Raw genomic sequence first — 24,722 nt, forward strand, 5'->3', positions numbered from 1 at the left:
GACTGTCACAAAATGTTTTACATATTTAATGTGCAGTTATTTACACTCGGAGTAAAGTGCAACTGGCAATTACACTGAAGATAAAAGTTTGGTAAATGTATGACCTCCATCCATCACCTTCTTGAACGCAGCAGGCATCACAATAGTACATTAGAAGAGCATTTAGTTCCTAATCCATACCATTGATCAGAGGACTTGAAAGTGTTACAGCCTCATCTGGGAAATCTTTAATTTCCAGTTTGACTTAAAGTCTGTGATTTTAGCTCAGGACTTTTCTGATTGAGTTGCTGTTGTGTTGCTGAGATGATGCCAGATATGCTATGTGGCACTGAGGGAATAACATGTGGGTTCTAATGTTATATCCATGCTTGAAGTGTCTGTAAAGTACATATATTCACATTTTTTATATGTATTTAATCTCTTACATATCTGGATTTTTAAAAATCTGTGGTGTTCCAGCTGTTGAAACATCATGTGAGCAGTGGCGAGAAAAGTGGAAGGAAATTGTCCCATTGGTAGCCAGAGGAAGAGACCAGCTGAAATGAAATGGAAGTAATGGAAGTGTTCTCTTTCTTCAATATGCACCACTCATTTACACAAAGAGATTGTTGCAGTTATAATGGGAAACAACTACCTGCTTGATAGCTGGAATGAATTAACTTTAAACATACTATTTCCATTTTCCTTTTTTTTTTTTTTTTTAAAAAAATTATAATTTCTGCCAGAGCAGTTCTTAACATCCTGGAAGGTCAGCATGACAGTCTGAAATTGCCACAGTCTTGTGATGCTGAAAGAGCCATTTAGTGTTTGGGGTTTTTAAAAGGCACTTCAACTCTTCATTTGCCATATTTAGGACTGAATTAATTTTTATCCTTCAGTCCTTTCACATTTCACAGCAATGCAGAGTGACATTGACACTGGAGGCAGTTATAAAACATTTGCCTGAATGGTGTAAATTGACATTTATACAAATGGACATTTATACAAATGTCCATTGGACATGAAAGTGAAATCTTGTCTTTTCTGAGCTCATTAGGTGATTTATTGTTCTCTAAATGGGCTGGAATCTCTCTTCCAAAATTTAATTTTAGTATTGGATCCTTCTTTGCTTCAGTTCTTCAGTGTTGAAAGCCAGATAATTTTGTGACAGGATTGTTTCTTTTCTCTCTTTCATTCACTACAACAGTACAGGGGCAGTGAAGGAAATCTCAAAACACAAGAGCTCTGCTACAGTACACGTCAGTGGATATTTATTTGACACAGTCACTTTCTGTCCCAAAGTCACCCCTTCTAATGTACTTGGCGGGAGCTGTACTTTGGCTCTTATTATTTCTCCAGCTTGTTATGAATTTCTCCCGTATGTTAACACAGACATGTGTGCATCAACTGTAACTACTGTGTACCCAAGTCCAGAAAACCAGAGAAAGGCAACCAGTGTCTGGTTTGGGGGGGAATTTTTATAAAGAAGAAATGGAATTTCCAGCTGAAGTTTGCAACAGTTACCACTATTTGATTAGTTGCAATGAAGACCTATAATTAGCTCTTATTTAAGAAGGCATATGGCTCCAACAGATGGTAAATGAAAAAAAAAGAAAGTTAGATAAACAGGGATATTTGTACAAGATTTTATGGTCTCCTTTGGATATATTTTGCAGTACAGTGCTTAGATTCTATCAAGATGGCATACTGTTCATTCGAGGAATACCCACATGTCTTAATTCTCTCTTAAAACCAGAAAAATTAGTATGGCCTGCAAGTGTTTAAGAATTTTGGCAATAGTAGAATAAATTAGATGGCAAGGAAATTACTTAGAAATTAGAAAATCCATATTTTGTAGGGACTCTGAACAAGAACCAAGTCTCCTTGTGAGGCTAGTGGGAATTTCAGATGCAGAAGACTGAGAGACAGGACAGCTGGAAATGTATATCTTGCATGGATGAGGGAGATAGTCATCCACTAAATAGATTTGGGTTATGTTTATGACTAGCAACCAGAATGATGTGTGCTGTGGAGATCACTCGGATTACCGGTAGGTGGGCTACAGCTAGTCCAGACTGATATTTTAAAGGCAATACTATCTGTACCATTTATTATCTCCCTCCCATTCACCTATGTTAATAGACTATATGATTGCTTCCAATTTGTTTCAGGCTAAGGACATCTAGCTCAGTTTAAACTGCCTTTTGCTGTGATTTACCAACAGTTGACTTTCCGCTGAAGCAGATTAGGAAAGATCACATGAACCGCTGACACAACATGTCTGCGTGGGTAGTAACATAAGGTCTGTGGGTAGGAAGGTTTCAAAACGCTCACAGCTCTTTCTCAAGTGAGTGTGTTGCAATGCCCTTCATCTGTCTGTGCACGAGTGACCTGGGAGAATGAACCATCTACATTTAAAGGTATCATATGTCTCTGAGATTTTCTTCTGTGTGAACCCAAGTATAGACACTATGATATGCTTTTTGTGGCTCTGAATTAATCTGAAATACAAATGTTTAAGTGTGAACTGTTATTCATAAAGAAATATTTACAGTAAGGCTCCGTTTACAACTGCAGCATCTTGATTTCCCCATGTTATAGAAGAGCATCTCTTTCATTAAAACAAAACTTAGCAGAACACTGCTTTTCTATTATCTGAACAGCAGAATAATAACTCTGCTTTTCTCAGACAGCAAGAGAGATTCAAGAAGTTGCCACGAATTGAGTAATTACCTTGTTTCCAGTGCTGTAGTCATAAAAGCATTAAAGAGGCTAGATCTGAAGTTAGATATGTTTTCCATATGGATTTTTTCCTGACTATAATCACTCCCTGTTCATTTTAGACCTCTCACACAATGCTCAATAAACCGTAGAGATAATTCTGGAGAAAGCAGGATGTAAACCTGAAGTCATCTTTCTAAAAGGCCATATTCCCTGGAGTTGTAATTTTATTTTTAGCATAAAAAGATATGACTTTGTTCTCTGCCTTGTGTGCGTGATAGGAAACAATGTAATCTCTCCAGCAGCAGAGTGACAGGACTGAAACGTCACATTTCCTCCTTCCTTATTTTCAAAAAGTAGTAATTAATCTTACTTCTCTGGGCTACTGAATAAAGGACAGATTCAGGGTAAATACTATCTCTGCTCTTTCTTTGTCAAACTCAGAAGTTGAAGTATACTAAAAGAAGAGGTAGGTAATGGAGGGGTGTAAGTAGGATGTTTTCCCCTGTCATTTTCAGCAAAGATGTAGTCAAATCCTGCAAGTTTAAAAGAAAAGTTGTATAGGAGAAAATTTGCTGTGAAGGAGTTCTCCTCTGGAGTTTTTCGTGTTTCATTTGGGTCTCATGCTACTTGTTGTGTAGCGCAATTTAACATTATTTAAAGTTATTCTTAACAAGGTAGTCAATTTTAAAATAAACCAAGGACCTAATTCCAAGGCTTTCTTCATGTTTCTGGTACCTGTTGGAAGCAGAGTTAAAAAGTAATGCGAAGTGATGTAATGGTGATCACACTTGCTGTGCATAGTCTCTGTATTATTACAATGGAGAACCTCTTCCTTTCTAACTGTTGTTTTTTCTTCAGAAACTCTCTAAAACATACTGCCTTTCACTCACGGCTTTGAAGGTACCCTTCTATCATAGGAACATTACCTCATGCAAGATTTCCAAGTTAGGGGCTGTACGATTAGGCATTTACGTGTTTTAAAGGCCTGAAAAAATAAATATGAACAAAACTCCAGCATTTCTCAAAGGTGAGATTACACCAATACTCTTGGGCAAATCTGGGCCTCAGACTGGGATGCCTACCATCCTTGAAAAGGTTTGTTGGTTGACATTTATTCCAGTTTTCTTTGGCAGTTATAGACCTCAGGAGAAAGCACAATTGAAAATGTAATTATGGAAAGAATCTAGCTGTGGAGATTAGAGCATGCTAATCACTTACACGCCAAACAGATTGCAGAGGGTATAAAAACTGTCCAGTCCTACTGCTTTGCAAATAGCAAGGGTTCATATGACTTAGGTGACTTTGGGAAAATCATTCATCATCAAGTCTTAGCTACACCAAGATATTGCCGTTTCAAACTCTCTCCTTGATAGAAATCAGAGGGCGAGATATGCATGTGTCATTGACAGTTGATTCTGCCAAGGTGAGTTCATTGTTTGTTTGCTCCCTGGAAATGTTATTGATATAGAACAACTATGAAACTTCTCAAACTATTTTTATAGAGGTTAAAACAAAATAAAAGTGAGTAAAGGAAGGTTCAAATAAAGGAGCTTTAAAGGAAAGAAGGGAGATAATTTATGCATGGTGAAAGCAAAGGAGGAATGCTATTGACAAATGAAGAAAGTGGGATATCTGGAGAGGACTATTGGAATAACTGGCCAGTGAGTTTGGGAGAAGGAGTGCTGATCTATCTGGTGTGTTTATTAGGATCTTAGAAAGGTTGGGGGAACAGTTGTGAACTGCAGAATATTATCAACAACTTTGATTACTTTTCCCTAGAAATGTCTTCCTCTCCTCACATAAACGGAAGCGGTGTGAGGGTGCTGCCGGAGCAAATAACACAAATGAAAACATTTGAAAATCAGCAAAAATCAGCTTTGCACCAGCTGAGGGATGCTGCCAGTCTGGCCAGGCAATACTTTCAGTTGATGTACCAGTGGGTCCTTCAGGTAGAAGGGCAAGCTATCCTGACATATCACATCCTTTCAAAACACAAATAGAGTAGCACATTAGTCAACTAAAGTTGATTTCATTTTCAACTTTATCAGATTAAACCTACTACCAACAGCCAAGCTATGGTTAAGTGAGTTTGATCAGATGTCACATGTCTCTGCAGGGTTTTATGATTTTTGGTGGTGTCCTTCAGGTTCCAGTGCTTTTTCCTGAATATGTTAAACCAGATTTTCTTATCCATTGCTTACTTCTTTCCACTTCCTATCCCAATTCTCATTATATGCTCTGAGGCATTATGCAAAACCTATTCTATTCTATTCTATTCTATTCTATTCTATTCTATTCTATTCTATTCTATTCTATTCTATTCTATTCTATTCTATTCTATTCTATTCTATTCTATTCTATTCTATTCTATTCTATTCTATTCTACTCTACTCTACTCTACTCTACTCTACTCTATTCTAAGTCTATTCTAAGTCTATTCTAAATTTTTTTATTCCATTCTTCAGGGGCTTTTGTACATCTGCCACAGACACCCACCACCATGCCCCCAGTGCCTTCCTACTGGAAGTGGTCATCAGAACAATATAGTTTCTATTCTCACTAAATTAGGCTGAAGATAAGTAACAAATTTGTTTACAGGTCACTTATCCATCAGTTCCTTGCTGTGGGTTTAGAGAGACGTGAGTGTCAAAAGGTATCCCAGGAACAAGGGGAAGTTTGTAAAAGTTACCAGGATGATGATGTTTTCATGGAGTAGACTAAGGAAGAGTATGTTTGGTGCCAGTACCACTTGTTAGTGCAAGAAGCTCAAGTACAGTATACAGCCTGGTCCTCTCTGTACCTTAAAGCACAGAATATGTCAGTGAGTGCTGCTGCCTGAAGGGCAATATCTGTGGAGATGTTGTTGTTCCCCTTTGCTTTGAGAGGCAGGATGCCTGCATTGCTGTCAGCATTACTAAGACATCTTCATGCTGCCAGCACTCCTCTGAGAAAACTCCTGCCACAGCCTTATGTCATACTTTAAGAGAGAAAGAAGCAGGCTGTGGTCATTGAAATAGTCAGGGATGGGTTGTATTTAGGAGATGATCAGGCACTCATCTGCTGTAGTTCTCTGCCAAATCTCTGCAAAGGAGCGCTCTCTGCTTAAAAATGAGCAATTTTTGGCCCTGTAGTATCGTATTCACTCACACTGATTTGAGTTAACCCTCAACATTGTAGCATGTCTTTGACTTCGACCTTGCCAACAAGAGAAATGATTCTTTATGCCACCTTGGAAACTAGCTCCTAAAGCAATTACACAGTAGGAGTGGTCTGTGCAGGAGTGTGTTTGAAAAGAAAATGACATTAAACTTTCCACCCTAGCAGAGTACCTGTATATCAATATCCAAATCAAATAACATAAAGCTTCCTTTGTCTGCCAGCTAGGAATAAGAATGCATTATACCTCTAATATGATTTTTGCCATGTCTCTAATATGATGAGGTTTAAATTAAAATAAATATGACTGCATGCTTTTGAAGAGCTAATCAGGCTGAAACATTCTAGCCTAACTGGTGCAGCACAAAGAAATAAATGTGTATTTATCTAGGCTGCCTGGACTTATGCATAACTAATGTGCAGGATGTATGATGGGAAGACAATAGCCGGGCGAAACACTTAGGCTGTTCCTGGGTGTGCTTGGTAAAAGTCAGTAATAGGAAAATTATTTGAATGTAGTCTGGACGACCACACTATGGTCTGCTAATTAATTAGCTCAAGTCTTATTGGTCTAATTGGTATTTAATCAACTCTTCCTCCTGCCCCACATGATTTTTTTCTTTTTCTTTTTTTTTGAGGAGGTACTTCTTTGCAATATTCTAGTTTTAGCAGACCGGCGCCACAAAAACTAATCATTATAATGACAAAACTCCATTTACTTGTCTACTGGGGCCTTTAGTACTTTTTTTTCCTTAAAGTCCTTTCTCTTCTTTTATTTTTTTCCCCCTAACCAAACTTTATCTCGGGAAATCCTTAGTCCTCTGTCAGTCTTGACTCACTGACTTCTGATTGCAAATTATGTATGGTTTCTGCACTGAAAAGCAAAGCAGTAGCTTTAACACAGCAGAATAGACCTGTCCTGATTTGAAACTCTTGACAAACCAGCAGTTCCTAAGACTTTCTGACCTGGACTTTTATCTCACCACAGCTCATGGACTCAAAGCAATTCTACAAAGGCCCAAATTCCAATAACTACCTTCTGAAAAACTATTCTTTGTAAAAATCAGGTACCTTCTGGCTTCCTGATAATGATCACAGATCTGTCTCTCTTTGAAGGACTGATACTGGTACACTTGCTTTAAGCACACCTTCTCAGGAGAGTTCCAAAATACCATTTGCTAGAGGACTATATTTCAAAAGCTCAGATTCCTACAGCACTGAAGGATGGAAAGGGACTAGCTCTGAGTAAATTTTGAAAGAAGTTGTTGCTCAGGAGCTATAAAAGTAGAATTAGCAGGGGATTCTGACTAACAGCCAAGACACAACTTAAAAGTATCTGACCCAGGTGTCTGGTTCATTAAATGGTCACATGGTCATTGTAGTCTCCTCTGGAAGGAATTCACTGTAGTACATGTTGTTGCCTCCAATGTGGGTTTGTACAGCTGAGCACATCACATTGTTTTCCTGTTAGTGAAAGAAAATTACTCAATAAGCAGTGGGCTTCAAGAAAAATTTGCCTCGATCTAAAGTATGCGTTTCTTTTTTTTTGTCAGATGAATGATATCTTAAATACTGTAGGCTCCACTGTAACCAAGCAAAATACATACACTGAAGGTACCTAAAAGTTGGGAAGGACAAATCCCACCTGAGTTTGTCTGAAGTTCATTTGTGGTGATGTGATACATCAGCACACAGATGAATCTATTGACTGTCTGAATTCAATGTGGAGAAGCTTAGAGTTTTGGTTCTTGAGTTCTCCAGATTAATCCCAATTGTATGGGCCAAACTGGCAGCTTTCACATGGGTCAAGGCCCTGCAGGACTTTTGGCATCTTGAAAAAATGGCTACTTTTTTCTTTTTCTGTATTTTAACTTAAGATACCTCTACACTTCCAGACTCTACATTTAAGATCTGCTATTGGCTATTGTCCCTCCTCCCAGGTAGTAACTCCTGGGAGCACCAGAGATGACAAGAAAACTTCCTCTTCTGAAAGATGCTCATTTCAGATAAAATATGAAATTTCACAGGTGAACACGGACAGTCCTCAAGGTGCTGGGTAGCAAACCTCCCCAGAAAACATTTGATGCTTTAGCTTTCATTAGAAATAAAGTTAATAGGGTAAGTGCTGTCACAGGGTCAGCTATTCTCATTTTGAAATCCAGCCTGCCTACAGTTTAACATTTATTTTCTTTAAATACCATATTTGGGAACCTGCAACCCAAAACAATCTGCTGCATTACCATTAATTATCAAGAATGCAAGTGTTTAACTACAAGTACTAATACAACTGGCCTAGATAATCCTGAAGTGAAAACATCGGAGAAAAAATAGTCTCCTTACAGAAATCACACCAGGAGTCTGTCTGTGTTTTGTGCAGGTGATTCCAGCCTTTGCTCAGCCTGTGTTCATGAAAACAACATTTACAGCAGAATATTTCAGATTTTGTACAGAAACGAAGAGATCATTCTTAATGAATCAATGAACTTCAGAGTGCACCTGCTTCTGGATGGCGAAAGGGTGAGTTGTCTTGGGATGCACATAAAAACCATGAAGGCTAGAATTCCTTTTACCTAACTTTAGGTGTTTATTGCACAGATATCTCAAACTGAGAAGCTGTTATGGGGTCCCTGTGTTGTCATAGGTCTCATCAATCTAGCTGGTGGAGGTAAAGGCATGATTTATCTGACCAATACCAGCATCTGCATTAGAAGGAGATTGACTGTCTTGTACCCATCATTACTTATGCTGACAAGGGTGCCTCGGGTCATTTGTTTATTTGTAAATGCTGACACTATAAACATCTGCATTAGGTCAGGTAGAACCTTTGCTCTGTGCCTGTTATGAAGAGTAGTCTACACCTTGGCTTTCCAGTGGAATAAGATGTTGACGTATACTGGTAAATCAGTAGATCAGAAACTCAAGTGTATCATCCATAATTTGTCATTCGTGCACTAGACCACTCATTCTACATATCTGGGTAGATCAACCTCACCTAAGAAAACTGGGATTCTTCTGAATCTTGCTAGGACCACCTTCTACTCCTACCATCCATTACTGCTATCTTCTCCTCCTCCTCTCTCCTTGTGGCTGGTTTTTGCTACATGACAGTACTGTGACCAACCTACACAGTCCCTTTCCACCACTCAGAGGTCTCCTCACCCTTCTTCTTAGTGCTCCTGATTGCAGAAGTGCATGGCAGAGTTGCTGGAGCATACTCTCCCTGTAGTCCATGCACAACCTCTTTGCTCTCTGTCATGTCTCAGCTAGGATGAGTTCATGCTGAGATCCTTGTCCCCATTCAGCATCCACTCCTCCAGCCAACATAAGCACCCACAGAAGTACATGATCTGAACCACCTATCTTGCAGGGCTTCCTCTTACTGATGTCTAATGTCTTCCAGTGATAACTCCTGTTCCCAGAAGCTAAAAGAGGAGCAATCTTATGAGTATGGAGAGTACTGTTTTACTGGACCCTTAAAGAGAAAGGGGAGAAAGTCTCATAGTAGAATGGTACTCAGGCCTGTCCCAATATGTCATCGCTGTGCGTTGCCAGCCCAAAGACTGGTACAAAATATATGGCATTGGTACTTTCTCTCAGTGATAATGAGAGACACATAACATCAGCTGTTTTTGCAAAATCAACATGTCGTCAAGAACATGTTATGCAGCCAGTGTGAATCAAATGCTGTGTGTTGAACTTGGGGCCAGAGATGCTCACGTGTCCTTCCTTGTATAACTTTTTATTTGAACATGAAGAGATTTAAAATTTCTGTTTCATCCTATTTCAACCCATATATACATGGGTTATATATAGAACTAAATTAAAACAGCTAGAGAACCTAATTTAAGCTTATTTCACATGCTTCCCATTCCCTCCCACATTTTTCTTAGTGTTTTGATTTCTTTTTTTTTTTTTACATAGTGTCATCAATTTATTCCTCTCTAGAACTGTTGTTTTGTGCTTACATGAAAAATTACTAAATGCAGGTTTATCAATATTCATTAGTAAAATGTTCCAACATGCTTAATTGAATATTAATTTTATCTTTCCTCAGTGGAATATGTCTGATTAAAAGTCCCTCCCCTCAAATTATAGCAGTTTCCGCTGTGTTGAGCAGGATGATTTCTGATGATTTTTGCATTAATATTCAGGAAAGTTGTGCATCTCACAAAATGAAAAAAAAAAATCCCACAAGATTCCTTACGGCTAAAACTCATTCTGACTCCTGATGTGCTGTGTGCATCACACTTGTCTTTTCATAGGAGAGCCCTTGGGAAAAGGACAGCTGCCCAATTCTGTACATAAAGAATGGTTTTGCACAGAGAAAATGCCTTTATCTCTGTATAATGAAGTTGCTTTGGGTTTTCATGGGTGTAGAATAAGAGGATAAACAGGTCTGTTGGTCCCAGATGAGCTGCTGAAGACACTCTGAAGAATCAAATGCAAAAACTAAAGGTCTGTAAAACTTTTTTGTGTGTTGAGAAAATGATTAGCACAATTCACTTCTGCTTAATGCTCCCAGGCCTCTTTTTCATGCTCTGATGTCTTGTCCTCCACAACTTTACAAATTTGATATAAATATGGGAGTGACCAAAGTGTGCCACTCCACTGGGGACCATTCTCATCAGGTACCTACTATATCCACAACAACTGTTGAGAGTTGGTTAACATAATCTCATATGTTGGCTGTGATCCTTGCAATGTGGTGTTTGTAAAACACCTAGAGATTTGTAAAATTTTTTAAATATTGTCTCTATTCATAACTTGTTAACTTATTTAACACACAACAGATGTGAGTCCTTTTGGTGTCAACTGTGTGCTGTCATGAGCTTTTTTGGTTGAGGGTGAAGGATCTGTTTGCTGCTTTTTCTGTAAATGGAAGTAATGATAAATAGACAAGGAAGTTAGACTGGGTAATGAAAGTAGAGTTCATATACTCCATGTAGTTTCTGCTGTCAGAGCTGGAATTATCAAATATTACAGCAAGGGAGCAATATGCTTTCTCCTCATGGTGCTAGGGTAGTTCAGTAGTTTTGTTGATGAGATAGGTTGCTGAGATAAAAAAAACAAACAACAAAAAACAATATACATGTCCAGATTAGATTATTTGCTACTGTTCTTTTTTTCTTCTTTTTTTCTCCTCCTCTTGCATAACCCTAGATAAGTTTAAATATGAAAATACATCTTTTTTGTCTGTCATTAAATGGAGGAAGCCTCAATTATCCACCTGGAAGTGGCACTGAGCATACCTTTCACCATATAAATAGTGCTTTAAAACTCTCTGGTTTATTAGATGCCTTTTTCTATATTATCCCAGAATGCAGCATCCTTTGAATTCATAGGAAACAATATTGCAGGCTGAGACAGCCTTTAGTGTTACAAAGAAGTCTAATTTATTTTCATAAGCTTTTGCTTTCATTGTTATTAAAGAAGGAGATCTGCCTCTTTCATCAAGCAATAAAACAGGTAACTTGTCTGTCTCCTGGCTTGCTGGCTCCACTCAGGGACAATTTAGTAGCAGGGAGAGGACAGTAAGGCAAGCTGGGATATCACAGTATATTAGATTTTGTAATTTCCAGAGAAATTTAAGTGAGATGGGACATCCAGATCATTCAGTCTGACATTCTAGCAAAATGGTTAAATATTATGGAAGTACATCACAAGAATGCTGGAAACTTCAGTTATAAGTATTATCACAGCTATTAAAAGCTAAACCAAAGATGTAAATGTAAACCCCAAAAAATTTAATTTGAAACTGAAATGATGCACTTGATTCCAGGCTGGTTCAACAGAAATTAGAGCTTTGCTTTGTATTTATTTTTTATTGTATAAAATACTTATACTTTTCATATACAAATGCTTTCTATAATACAGATTCCAAACAATGTTTAATAAAATGCATCTCCCTATCAGTGCAGTCTTTTAGCAAGAGAGGCAGACATTAGAAAACTGCCTGAACCCTGGACAGCACCTTCTAGAAAATTGTGTGTGCTCACAGATGAATATGGGGTCTTTTTGCACAAGGTATGAGGCCCCAGGCAGGAGCACTAGGGGGAAATGTAGACACACCCCAGCAAAGGAGAACAGGATACTGAATTTGCAGACTTACTTTCCACAAGACACAAAATGATGTTATGAGAAAATGCAGAGTAATATTAAGCTGATGCAAACAATGAAGAATTAATCAAATGAGAAATTACAAAATTACTTTCAGTCTTGTTTGATTTTAAGGTGAAAAAAAAGAATGAAATACATGTACTCTTTCAAAGAAAGCTTACGAAATTTCTGTTCAGAACTGTCTTTACTTATTTTATTTTTGACTAGAGATAAGATCAGCATGTGAAATGTAATAATATTTCCCAGAAGCAGATGCTCTGAATTTCCCTTACTTTCATTGGGGTGTATGGAATATTACAGAAATGAATAATATTCCTTGTTTAATATGAATGTAATTCCACAAACACAGATCTTTATTTTATCTTTCATGAGTTGCAGTTTTAATCATTAACACACCTGAGAGATCAAAGAACTTCATAAAAAACATGGAAGACCACTCACAGAATATCTGGGAGGATCCTCCTTGGCTTAGCCAGTCAAACGCTAATTATATTCCAGAGAAATTTTTCAGGCTAATTTCTTAAGTAGGTTGGTGTGAAAATTTAAAACTTGTCTTCAGGAGACAAAAAAAAAATAAAATAAATCTGATAGTCTATCAAACCTTTGGAAAATTATATAGTCTGTAAATGATAATTGTGGAAAACACTAAAATAGTGCCGGTAGTGCTAAAATAAACAACCAGTATTTCATTTAAGGATGATATTATTTCATACAGGAGACTGAGGTATGATAGACATTTCAGTGCCTCTTCTGTATGAGTTATGGCAAGGCCATTTTGTTTTTCCCCATGTAAAGGATCTTATGCACCTGTTGTTCTAATAAATTTTAAAAAAAGTATGACACAGGGAAGTCCAGCAGGTATCAAAGCTATATAGTAACTTGTGTCATGTAATACTGTGAGTAATTCTGTTGTATCTCAACATGTGCATAAGCCTTTTAATGATATTTTCTCATGAAGAGTCCAGTGATTTTTGAACAACTTTCAAAGAGTCCAGTTTTTACTTGTCTTAATGTTTATATCTCCAATATGAAAAAGAAAACATATAATCTCTGTAGTGAGAATTGTGATTTGATTCTATGTGGGTTTTTACACTATTCAGAGCAGTCTGATTTCAATACAGTTTTGGAATTAAAAATATCCTATACTTGCATGTTAATGCATGACCCCATGCAGTGATGAATATCTCTGAGTCTCTCAGACATCTGTTCATTGCCTCAAGGTGTTTTGAGCTAGTGTCACTAGCTATTGAACTTGTTTTAAACAGAGACTCAGATTTCAGTGACAGTTGCAGGTGCTCATCAGTATTAGGCACAGACCCAAAATTTCATCCCCTCTGTTGGAGGATGAGATTTGCTTTGTCTGAAGCACTATACTTGAGTTGAATTCTTAATTTAAATTCAGAATGTAGTTTCAATAATGATTATTTCCTTTGCAACTGCCAGCAACTGTGATTTTTAGAGACAACAACTCATTAAGAAGGAAAAGTCTTTTTTTCTGAAAGACATACTTCCAGGTGTTTTGAGACAAACACAAAAGAGAAAGCACATTTTCAGTAAACAGAAGCTAGAATTTTCTCTTCACATCTCTGTGCCTGTGGTCATGCTGGAAGAAATACCATATTACTTCAGAAGGTTTTAAATTTTACGTCTTCAATAATTTTGTCAAAGTACAATCGATCCTTGACTCTCAATTTTCTTGCTTCAACAGAAAAAGGTACACTGTAGATGGAGTTTCACCTTTAGAAAACGTAGCTAAACATGGTTTATGTTATATATCTTATGAATAACACCTGTCAGAGCAGGCTAGGTGCCTCTGACATTGCTTTCAATGCATTTTTGGTATAGTCTGTTGTTAAGAAGGTGCTAATCATCTCAAGAAAGTAGACTTCATCTTGCCTAATTTAAGCCATCTAAAATTCAAGTGTATCTAGACCAAGGTATTTCTCTAGGCTCTATCTATTGTCAATGGAAAGAGACAGGCACAAGAAGAAATGAACTGTCCTTTTTGGATGTGTACCTCAGGATGGGTCAGCTCACTGTATGCACCTGCTTGTTGCTTCCCACTGACAAAAGACAGAACCCAGATGTCTCACCTCACCTTTTTTGTAGCAAAAGCTGGGTAAAAAAGAAGTTGTATTTATAATACCCTGTCCCCACTGAACAGCTCTACTTTTCTACCTGCATTCCTGTGCATTCCCTGTTGTACTCTGGTATACAACAAAGGATGCTTACACTCACAGAAAAATACTAGTTTGGTAATAAAATTAGTAATTTTTGTTCACTTTTCAATTTAGGTTGATAAAAACAAAAACTTTTTTATTCTACTAAAGTTACATTGCTGGGGAAGAACAGACATTTCAAAGGAACAAAGGAGAAAGTGCTGGGCAGCTTAATCATTCTTCAGTTTTAATTTATTTATTTCAATTGATTATAGTTGCTTTAACTGTGCCAAACTGGAATGTGTTATCCAATGCAGTCCTTTTCAGGTGAAGGGAATGAACTGAGAGCGCTTCATGTACTGTTTCAGAAAATCCAATTAAAGTATTTTATTGACAATAAAAGGGTAATCTTGCAGGTGGGACCTATTAGGTGAAGGTACCAGTGAGCCAGCTTGTGATCACACATGATATCTTCAGTGTTTTTGACAAGCTGAATCCTACCATGTATAAACATGCTCAGCACCCTGCAACAAAGTGAACAGTTAAACTTCCATTAATTGAAGCTTTAAAAGCAACAAAAGCCTTTGAATTTTACAAAGAAAATGGTCTAGATGAGAATCAATGACAAACTTCCTCCATGAAAATCTGTCAAGGGCTACAAAGAAGGACTGGGAGGCAGGAAAGACTTAGTTTGCTGAGAAACAAACTAAAAGGCTAATGATGAGGGATCGGAAATCGTCAGAATTATTTGAGGCATTTCTGATTATTTTTAGTTGTAACTTTGGACCTTGTGTTAGTTACAAGTAGGTAATGAGCAGGATTCATGGCTATTTCTCAACCAAGAAAACCTAGTCCTTGTTCTCATTCATCTGACAAGATAACCCAAATGAGTACTCAATGAGGGAGTGCAGTGTCAGAAATACTCCGCTGACTCTCAGTGTGCAAAGAACAAGTATCCAACGAATGCTGTACGTGCTCTGGTTATTCTTGTCTGGAGTGAATTTTTTGACATGACAGGACACCCAGGAGCAGATAATACCTCTGACTGCTCTGGTTCTCTCTGACACCTTCAGCAATTACCTCGACTTACTGTCACATTTGCTCCTTTCTGCCACTGTGGCAGGGTCCTGCTGTTGCTGCATATTTTTGTCTTTGCTCTTATCAGACAAATGCACCCACTTTTGCCTTCAATGTTGTAGGTACCAACTTATAAAAGTAACCTTGCCTTTCTCTTTTTGTAGGTGGAAGATGCATTGACTGAGGCAGATTTTCAGCTCAAACTGGACCTGCACTTTACTGATAGCGAACAACAGTAAGTGCTGGTTTAAAGCTCAATTGGTAATGCAGGGGTTTGTTCAATTGGGAAATTACTTTGATGAAGTGAGAGTCCTTTGCAAAAAGGGATAGCTTTGAAAAGTCTTTCCTTTGCCTCAGTGTTGAAGTCTTGCTGTTTCTTCTCTCTATTTGAAGAGTGTATCTCATACTTGTCTTTAAAAGAACATCAGTTTTTCTCCTTTACGTGTGAGGTTTTCAAAGGTGTTAAGTGTTTCTCTATCTCTGCTGCTGTTAAAGTCAAAGGGAATATCATCACTGACCTCCATGTGAGGAGGAGCTGTGGTTCAGGAATTAATTTATCTCAGGAGACAACTAAGTATTTTCTGGCTGAAGATGGCTGTATGAACATGCTAAGCACTTTTCTTGTGTTAAGAACCAAAGCTGTCTCTATATTTGAGGAGGAAAGAGTCTTCCCATTGAATTTCATTTCTTCCAACTGTATTTGATTCCATAATCTTGGGTGAAGTGGGAGTAGAACCCCTTCCTGAGATACAGCAGAAAGTGTGATCCCAGACATTATTCAGCCTCACTGAATCACAGAAAAGGCTTCCAATGACTTCAGCAGCATTTATGGGGGGTGGGAGGGGATGAAAAAAATCATCTGAGCTGTCTCCATGTGATTTTATTCATATGCATAGGGCACCTAAACAGTTTCAAGAACATGCTTCCTTTATCTTCAAGATATAAAAAGCAAAAACTTATTCTCTCAGGCAGGTGGGACTGGACCATCAGTCATCATCATCTGTGATGCTGATGGGCCTAGAAGAGAGATAAACAAACATTAAGTGATAGCCAAGAATAAAAAGAATTGAAATATTCAAGTTATGAAATTGTGCTCTAACACATACTTTAGTTTCTATTATCATCTGAATGATTAATCTAATTTACTATAAACAAAAGCAGTGATTTTTAGAAAAGAATATTCTGCAAATATCATTGAAAGACTTCTTGGGACTAACCATGCACCATACTCAACCATCTCATCATAGGTTTTCTTACCTCTGGGAAACAATTGGCTTCAGAAGAGTCTTTAATGCTGTAAAAACAATTCTTTAGAAGTGAGTTCCACTTGCATTGGGAGGATGTGGTTAGGCGTGCTCTAGGTTTACATCTCAGTCTCCTGCCCTATAGGTGATTCAGATGTTCTGTGGTTGACTGCACACTGGGGAAGTTATTCTGGAATAGTTATAGTCAAACTTTAAGTTTGGCTTGGTTTTTCTTTACTGAAAAAAGGAGAAGCCAGTCCAACTTACATTGTTTCTCTGCACTTACTTCACCTACTCTTATTTTTTTGCCTCTTGAAAAAAGTTTTTTCAGAAGATCAGCTATCTGGAAAGGTAATCTGAATATTTTCAGCTCTTTCTGACACAGGACTGATTCTAAGTCTCACAGATTGCCTGAGTTGATAGTTCTTACAATGAAAATCACAAGTAGTGAGCTGTCCTGGCTATGAACACTCACATAAGCTGATCAGTCTGCTAAATACATTTCCTTCTGCTACTTAGTTCTTGATGTCTCCAGAACCAGTAAATAGGTGAACATCAAGGACAATCACCAGGGGAAACCAGAATTGCATCACATCTATTTTTCTTTTATACAGTATATTTATATATATCTATACATCTTTTTTTTTTTTTAATTTATATTTACATTTATGGTAGGCACAAGTACAACACAAGATACTTATCAGTTATGTAAACCCTTATGAAGCTGGGAAGTGATAAAAATTCACCTTAAGTCATCTCCCAGTCTGCTGCCTGTAGCATGTTATAGGCTGTGCCAATTCAAACTTTCACTAACCCTTGTAAACCTCTTTCTCTTCCAGGCTGAGAGATGTTCCAGCGATCCCCATGATCAGCAGCCGCACACTGTGTCTTCATTTCCACCCCCGGAGAGGTCTGCACCACCATGTTCCTGTCATGTTTGACTATTTCCACCTGTCAGTGATATCTGTCACGGTGCATGCATCACTGGTAGCATTACACCAGCCTCTGATCAGGTAAAGGACACAAAAATGTCTGTTGAAAGGCAGAGGAGATATCTCTTCAAAGTTCATTCACTTAATGTATAGGAGAAACAGAGAAGATAATTTAATTTCAAGTTTTCTGGTCCTGGGCTAGGATTCTGGAGATTGGGGTTTAGAGCCAGCCTCTGACACAGGCTCCTTCCATTGAGAAGACACTTGGGGTCTGATCAAAACTAGCAAAACCTTTGGGAAGAGGTTCAGAAATTTTGATTAATATTAATCTCTCTATTCCCCATCTGTAACTCTAGGAAAGTGAAAATTCTCTTTTCCTTGGCTGTTTTTCCTCTTTAGTCTAAAAGCAACTAAGAGCATTTACATTTTTTTCCCCTGTTGTTTTATAAGGCATTTAGGACGATTGGACTCTAATCTCATCTGTGGCCTCTGTGCATTAGCATAATTCATAACATGGCTAGAAGGAGGTATGCATGAGTCAGTACTGGATAAGGCTCTGTTGAATTTTTCCTTTGCAGCATCATCTGATTTAACCATGCAGCAGTATAATACTAGCTGCCATGGGGTCTAGGTGTGATTTATGTTCTCTGATTCGTAATGACAAGAAAATAATTCAAAACTCCTTCAAATAAAACAGGGCTGGAGGTCAATATCCTCTAATATTTAGAACAGGTGAGGGGAAGTAAAGGTCTTTTCTGGCAATTTACTTTGCGTCCCGTCTTGTCATCGCATGAGATAAAGAGTACTGAGAAGGAGGGAACTACTTTGGTCCTGAAGCAAAATGCAGTGTTGTCATGGTTTAACCCGTCAGGCAGCTAAACACCACAGTGTTTTATCAACACCACAGTGTGTTATCAACATTATTCTCATCCTAAATCCAAAACACAGCACTATACCAGTAACTGGGAGGAAAACTAACTCTATCCCAGCTGAAACCAGGACAATTGTTGAGCATCGTTCAGCTTCCCTTACTCCAACAAGGCATTGCTGTTTACCAAATGACCAGGACACTCTTAACTTTGTCAAATATTATGCCAAGAGCACTGTGTCAGAAAGAAAAGATGAACCTGTAGTCTCTTTTTTACTCAGGTTTTGTGTTTTGACTTAATACATCTTTGCTTCAGTTCTCCATTTGTATAAAGGCATTGCTTGTACACAATGTCATAGAATGAATTAAGATTGTAAGAAGTTGAGTGGTGACAGTGATGTGAGTTGTATTTGTAGATCAGACTGACATATCTGTCTTTTCTTCTGCTGCTTAGATACAGGTAACTGCTGTGTCTCTCTTCTGCTATGTGTAGACTTTTTAAATAGTGAATTAGATTGTAACAGACTACTTCTAATCAGATAATTTTGCTCAGATAGCTTGCCCATTGTTCCACTATATAAAAGGATGAAAGAACAATAGTTATCAGGCTTAATGATTGTTTTCAGTGCTTTGTTATTGTCTAATGAATGGGGCTGCAGACTTGTTACTGTTATTAGGCATAAATTGCATGATGAGCAACTGTTTCATAATCAGATTATTATAGCTTTAAAATATGATTTTGTGGACATTTATGAAGTATACAATATTTTTACTTAATGCAATGGAATGCAGATTTTTGACAACACAATATAGAGTCTCATTTGCTTAAGCCAGTAAAATAATTTTAAAGTGTGATACTGAGGATTTCTCTTCTTCTTGATAAATATTCAAAACGAAAGAGTTTTTATATCATGCATTCTCTAAATATAAATCAGGGTGTAGACACTAATGTAAAAGAAATACCACTTCCAAGCATTCTGAATCAAAACCAGCCAACTAAAACTTACTTGTTTTTCTCACAGCTCAGAGCTTTCTTGCTTATCACTTATCATTGGATTTTACTAGGAACATAGAGAAAAGGTTTAATTGTACAATCAGATCTTTATTTTTGTAACACAATAGAACCTGAATGACTGGAAAGTCTTTCTTGTCACATTATAGAAAAAAAATTAACACCAGATAGTTACATTTTTCTGGGTAAAATATCTATGCAGTATTTCACTGTGTTTTAGTTTGCTACCTTGAACTGTCCCATCATAGTACATACTTTACATGTGTGTACACATTATTTCTACACGTGTGCATACACTGAAATGTAAAACAACAGTTCCAGATGTATCCTGAAAATAAAGATCATACATTATGTAAATTCACTGCTGTCCTGAAGTTGTCCTGGAAAACAACTTTGCCTGAAGCACAGCTATCTGCTCACAAATACCCCGTGGACTCAGCTTTTCATATTTTGTTAGCTCCGTTGGCAAATTAGATACTCTTTCCCAAAATTCTTCCCTGTTGTCTGTATTTAAGAAGTGAAAACTGTAGGGAAACCAGCAAAACGGAGTCAGGCCTTTCCCTGCAGGGTAATGTATACCCACAAATAGCTCCTGTTGGGCAAACCTTGCCAGGGTGCTTCCACTACCTCCTTTATTTTTTGACAAGTGAACATTTTGATATTGATGTTTGTCCTGGTTAATAATTGTTATATAATAAATATGACATTAGGTTTGATACTTTGAAGTCCTCACCTCTTACCAAACTGAGAATGAGTGAACTTCATGTTTCTGGGATCCTTTGCAGGATTCTGGGTGGAAATTTTGTGATTCAGCTTTTCTAAAGACTATAGCCATCAGCTTTTAGTGGGATCCTGATTCATGGCAGCTGCTGCTGACTTTACACATTTACTAAGGAGGTGAGAGGCTGGGTAGGAAGGTGATGAGGCAGAACTACAGTCAACTTACCTCCAGCTCTGTTATCTCTACGTCAATCATATTTGGTTAGATGTGGGATGAGGAGCATGGTGGGATGCTTTGGGGCTTGGATCATGTCCTCTCTTGGCTCCTTAGGTAACTGCACCCCTCTGAAATGCTGCTGTAGAGGGGACTGAGCAGCAGGGAAGGGGCTGGTTGGCTTTGATTTGTTCTTACAGAGCAGTGAGCCAGACTTTGGTTAAAAATTCTCATGCTGACCTTTAGAGTTCTTTGACTTCTCTAAAAATCGTCCCAAAAGCGGCTGGGGAAGCTGGACCACTTGGAGACAAGTCCAAAACTTTGGTTTTCCAAGCAGGAGTGCAATAATAGGGGAGAACAGGGATTTAGGGTGTAGTGGTTGCGATAGCTGTTGTGTCGACCAAAACCACTGCTCCCATCACCTGTATCTTGCCCTACACCCAAACCCTTCCACCAGGTGCATCAAGACATTGTCACACCACTGCTTGCAAACCACAGGGCTTGAGCTGTGCTGCTGCAGACCCCAAGCCCCTTTCTCTCCCACAGTGACAGCTGCTGTGCAGGGTGGTGGTGTCTGCACTGAATGTTTTTGGCAGCTGCAGATCATGGAGAAGTATTTTCAGACTTTTGGGATATGGGAGAAATAGAGGAGAAACTAGAGCAGGAGTTAGCTGGCATATCTCTCCTAACATCACAGCAAGGACAGTTCTCTTTGGAAAGTAAAGGGCTTGCCTCTGGCGACCTCATTTTACTGAGGATGACAGAGATGATCCCAGCAAGTCAGACAAAAGATAAACAGAAAAAGTGAACTATGTTCAGACTTCAGAGCACTCCCCTGCTGAATGTACTGGCCTCCACAAACCGCTTAAATACCTTTTTTATTCTCTTAAACCCGAGGCTAACTGTGAGTAGGCAGTTGCAGGAGGAAGGTGAGGAGGAGGCAGGGCTTTTGGACTCCAGTTTTCTGTTTTGTATAGATCGGTTTGATTTCTGGCCTGAGGCACTGACTTCTCCCTTACCTCCCTGTCACTTGTTTTGCAACTGGTCCAGTCTGTAAAGTGGAACCTGCAGTTATCAGCCTATCATCAGCTGTTAGAAAAGGTGCTTTGCTCCATCGTAGTTCAGACTTCAAGATATATTTCTGCTTTTTCCAAAGCATACATTCATGCCTGTAGTGTATATGTCTACTTAGTCTCAGGCATGTGGCAAGCTCAGTGCCTTTCATATATTGGACTCATTTAGGAAGCAAACAGCAAAAACCATGGTTACCTGATTCATTAATTCCATAGACCTCTGCACCACTTCTTCCCAAGAGGAGTTAGCACATGCTACTGTTTATAAGTAAAAATACAACTTATAAATAATCTCTGAAACAAGTACCCGAATACATAGTTTCCCACACACACGTATTTTCCCACACTGAAAACCATGCCCTATATGTTGTGTTTCCTGTTAAGCAGCATAGGCAATAGAATCTGGTTGGCATGTCTTCTACTGAAAGTTTAGCTGGTGACTTCAGGTGATTTATACTTTTTTCCCCTGGAAGCTTTCTGGAAATGTAAGAGCTGTGTTTCAGCACCAGGCTGCTACTATCTGTACAGGCTGGTCTCCCCAAAGACATGCTTTGTCTAAGGATGGTGCAAAATCCAGCTCACTTGATGGCCACAGCATCTGCAGTCTTACTTTGGCTCTTCGGCTTCAGCTGAAAACATTTTCAATCTGACAAAAAGCCCCAAAAATCACCAAGGGGGAAAAAAAGCAATAATTGCAATTGCTGCAGACAAGCAAGATCCTTCGTCACAGGCAGATGGCAAACCTGTTTTCTCTTGTTTGCACAATTCACTGTATGAGAAAGAAGAAGTCTTAGTGGCATCTGAGATGGGGAAATAATATAATACAAATTTTGCAGGTAGAGAAACCAAGACACAGATAGTGAATTTTTCAGTGCCTTGAGCTTGTTATGCTCTGGGAAGAGGAAACAGAATCAAAGAGACACAGTATTTAAAGGTTTCAGCCCTGACCTAGTTCTGCTCTGCTCCACTGCACTGAGTAATCAGGCCAACCCTGACCATCCTTGAGCAATTTTCTCTTGCCTAAATTCTTTTATTCCCAGACATCCTCCTGTTCCTCAAAAGCACTACTGATATATCTGTATGTGATACACACACTGTACTACCATGGGCACCTTGAATCTGAGTTCAGGCTATGCAGGTCAATTTTTCTACAATTCTAAGTGTAACTGGCACCTACTTATGGGCAGCTTATATCTGAGACTGCCACAGATGTAATCCTTGGTAGTAAATTTCATGGTAGTAAATTTCATATTTTCCTTTTACATCCTATTAATAAATAAATTAATCTGTAGAAAGAAAATGAAATATTTATGCAGTATAGAGTTATTGCTTCCATAATATCTTTATTAAAAGAATAGTGGTTTATATTTTTTTCCTCTAAGAACTCTTGCATAACTGGATGATTTTTCCTTTGAATTTTCTTTTATTTGTTACTGTTACATATCTGCAAAGATAAACCTCTACTTTGACTTACCATTCTCCTGAGCTACCAGCCAAGAAGTCATAAAGAAACCCTGACTATTTCTGAGTCAAATTGTCAAAAAAAAAGAACCCAAAGCAAAAAGCAAAAAAAAATCCCACCCAAAACTAAAATATATCATATAAAATGAAAATATATCATAAAATAATATCACCGCACTATTTTATATGCTTTCAGGTTTTATAGCAACTAAGGTTAAGTTCAGGACAAAGGAACCAGCATTTTCCAGCAATCCAGCAATCAAAATCACTAGAGATTTCAAAGCAGTTTCTGTCCTGACTCTGGAATCTAGGGGGAGAGATCTGTTTCTATTACAGATTCTATTTTAATAGATCTTATGTGTTTTACCCGAGAAGCTCAGGATATTTTACAGTCACTGATTATAACCTTAGTGAAACTCCTTGTGTAAGAGAGAAACATGTCTAGAAGAGCACAATCTGTAAATATCTGCATATTATTCTCAAAAATAAATAACAGATCATCCATGTACCCTATGGTCGCATGCCACTAGTAATTTGCCAAAAGCTATATTAAAGTTTTGAGTTAAACACTGAGGGAAATCAGTGTTATGAATTACATTTTTCCTGATCTGTGGGAGTTAGAAGGAAGTTCCTGGTGAAATGCAAATAGTGCTCTCAGTAGAGGATGTGAGAGTTTGATTCTGAGGGGTATAATTTCTATGGACTTATTTTATTTTCATTTTTAAAATCAATAATATTTTATACATAAGGGACTGAGGGGAAAAAGGGTGATTTCTCCATAGGATCTGGCCTAAGTGGGATGTAATTTCACTTCCTGAACTTCCACTTCTGGTTCAGTCACAAGATTTCTTGACATTAGAAATCTGATGATTGTGTGGGTTTGTTTTTTTTGTTTTGTTTTGTTTTGTTTTGTTTTTTTACAGTTCAACCATTTCACATAATGCAAGACAGGGTTTTTTCCAAGCAACATTCAGATCCCAATCTGTTGTGGGTTTTTTTGCCCCATTCTGCTGAAAACTACAATTTGTGAAGAAATTAAGTTTTGCTTACCAAAAAACCTAAAACGTCTTCATTTTGAAAAAAAGTGAATGAAAAATTAAAAAAGGTTATTTCATTGTGGGGCAGTTTAATCTTAAAATGTTTTATTAAACTGGCCTAAAGCATTTATTCTGAATTACTTCAATAACACATCTGAATTAACATTTATCAAGGCCAATCCATTTCTTATGCTAGGGAACTGTCATCTCGTTTACAAGTTAGAGAATTGTCCACAGATGATAAAAAACAGGGAATGATTATTTAATATTTTGTGCCATGTAAAAACTAAGAGGTGCCACATTCAATTCTCCAACAGCAGATTCAAAACAAACAGAAAGTGCAGCACATACTACAATGTGCAATTCATTCCAAAAAATGTTACAGGGGCCAAAAGTATAAATCAAAAAATCATGGACACAAATTCATAGGAGATAACCGTGACTGCTAGAAATAATTACTTGAATATAACCTCTGAGTCAGAGAGTTCTTAAATTTTGATTGCTGATATCTTGCAGGCTATACCATAGGAAAAAAACTGGACTTTACAAGGCAGCTTACTATAGTATGTGTCCATAGATGGCTGCTGTAACAACTGTGAGACTCCTCTGAAGGATAAAGACATCTCATGGATAAGGTCATCAAAAGAACAGCACAAAAAAAAGCAAAAAATAACTGTTTCTTTCACTGAAAATAATAATTCTGCACACATGTTCATTCTCTTGGATATGCACACATTACCTCTTTTGACCTTTTTCATCCTGACTCCAAATAAAAGCTAAGGTTCACATATAGGATGAGAATCTTAATGTTGATATTAGATCAATGCTATTAGAAAGATAGTCCAAACGGACATGTAAATAACTAAGGTTCAAGATTCACACAAATGAGCGTGCTTGCAGGAATAATTGGAAAAAATAAATACAGAAAACAAAATTTGATGTAACAAAT

At 37.8% G+C, this 24,722-nt stretch overlaps 1 protein-coding gene across 2 annotated transcripts in view; it reads left to right on the forward strand.

Annotated features, from left to right (window-relative positions):
- FAM135B (family with sequence similarity 135 member B) overlaps nucleotides 1–24,722 on the forward strand; it is a 250,570-nt gene that overhangs the window by 158,798 nt on the left and 67,050 nt on the right. For both annotated transcript variants that reach the window (XM_074833913.1, XM_074833819.1), the window contains 3 exons: nucleotides 8,237–8,376; nucleotides 15,377–15,447; nucleotides 17,296–17,469. In XM_074833913.1, the coding sequence (XP_074690014.1) occupies nucleotides 8,237–8,376; nucleotides 15,377–15,447; nucleotides 17,296–17,469 (385 nt within the window). The remainder of the gene's footprint in view (nucleotides 1–8,236; nucleotides 8,377–15,376; nucleotides 15,448–17,295; nucleotides 17,470–24,722) is intronic.

Source organism: Strix aluco, chromosome 1 (genome assembly GCF_031877795.1).
Source record: "Strix aluco isolate bStrAlu1 chromosome 1, bStrAlu1.hap1, whole genome shotgun sequence".
Taxonomy (NCBI): domain Eukaryota; kingdom Metazoa; phylum Chordata; class Aves; order Strigiformes; family Strigidae; genus Strix; species Strix aluco.